The 1,315-nt window shown below is 36.5% G+C and overlaps 1 protein-coding gene across 2 annotated transcripts in view; it reads left to right on the forward strand.

Moving 5' to 3' along the window:
- Window positions 1-1,315, forward strand: part of LOC123184270 (putative receptor-like protein kinase At4g00960) — a 7,778-nt gene that overhangs the window by 5,243 nt on the left and 1,220 nt on the right. For both annotated transcript variants that reach the window (XM_044596418.1, XM_044596417.1), the window contains exons 4-7: window positions 1-138; window positions 235-463; window positions 562-712; window positions 819-1,052. The exon at window positions 1-138 is cut by the window's left edge and continues 1 nt beyond it. In XM_044596418.1, coding sequence (XP_044452353.1) covers window positions 1-138; window positions 235-463; window positions 562-712; window positions 819-1,052 — 752 coding nt within the window. The remainder of the gene's footprint in view (window positions 139-234; window positions 464-561; window positions 713-818; window positions 1,053-1,315) is intronic.

A 1,315-nucleotide genomic window follows, 5' to 3' on the forward strand; every position in this document is an offset into this window, starting at 1 on the left:
TGCAACTGGTTGGCTATTGCCACGAAACCCGGCGAGAATACGTAAGGTACAAGGGAAAGTTTGTTCATGCTCAACAGATAAAGAGGGCGCTTTGCTTGGAGTACATGTATAATGGAAGCCTTGAAACATTTCTTTCTGGTATGATGATGCTCCACTTTACTTGTATTAGTTCGAAAGGTAAGGAATCCTTTCTGAAATTAGCATTTGATGAAAACTTACATTCTGTTGTTGCAGACAAATTGAAAGGAAATGATTGGTCCACACGTTATGCAATAATAAAGGGAATCTGCAATGGTTTAAAATACCTTCACGAGGAACTGGATCCTCCAATGTCTCACTTGGATTTAAAACTAGCTAATATATTGCTGAATGAGAATATGGTACCGAAAATCACAGATTTCGGCTTGTCAAGGTTCTTTGATGGTAAAAAAACACAAACGACAAAAAGTATTATAGGAACACGGTAAGCTTAATCTTTCTTGTTATTTGTGACCTCATAACGAGCATGAAATTTGGTATTAATGCGCATGGTATTGTGAAATATATGTATATATTGTGCAGTGGATACCTACCGCCGGAATACATTGATGGTGAAATAATCTCAATCAAGTCTGACATATTCAGCTTAGGTGTTGTGATCATAAAGATAGTGACAGGGCCTAAGGGCTACTTCAGAAGAGCTGAAATGACTTCCCAGCAATTAACTAAGAGTGTACGAATATAGTTGCATATATCAAGACCCTTTGTACATTTTTTAATAAATAATTGTTTATTTTTTCTATATACTACCATTAACATTTCATGCTCCGAACCTGCAGGTGCTCGAGAAATGGAGGAAAAGGCTACATGCAACATCAGACAATGAGTTAGAGTCGTATTCCAAACAAGTAAAGAGGTGCATTGAAATAGCTTTAAGTTGCTTGGAGGCTGATCGAAGCAACAGGCCAAGTATAGGGGATATTATCCGTAAGCTGAATGAGACAGAGGCTATGCATCAAATTGACAGTGGATTTACATACGACAGAGGGTTGTCATTTTCATCTATAAATCAGGTGTGCTTAGTTATGGAGCAATATCTTCTGTTATTTCGTTCATCTCATTTTCTCATATGAAATAAATCAAATCAATGAGTACATTTGGTGCACCCGGCCAAACATTACCCCAATTGCTATGAAGCATTATTAGAGTTTGATAATAGGACAATCTATACTGGGCAAATTTTGTTATAGGATAGAAGAATACATTTGAGAATAACCATAGAAAATATGGATTTCTCAACCATAGCAAGTTGTATGAGGAAGCTGTATATTTTACA

This window comes from Triticum aestivum, chromosome 2A, assembly GCF_018294505.1.
Source record: "Triticum aestivum cultivar Chinese Spring chromosome 2A, IWGSC CS RefSeq v2.1, whole genome shotgun sequence".
Classification (NCBI taxonomy): domain Eukaryota; kingdom Viridiplantae; phylum Streptophyta; class Magnoliopsida; order Poales; family Poaceae; genus Triticum; species Triticum aestivum.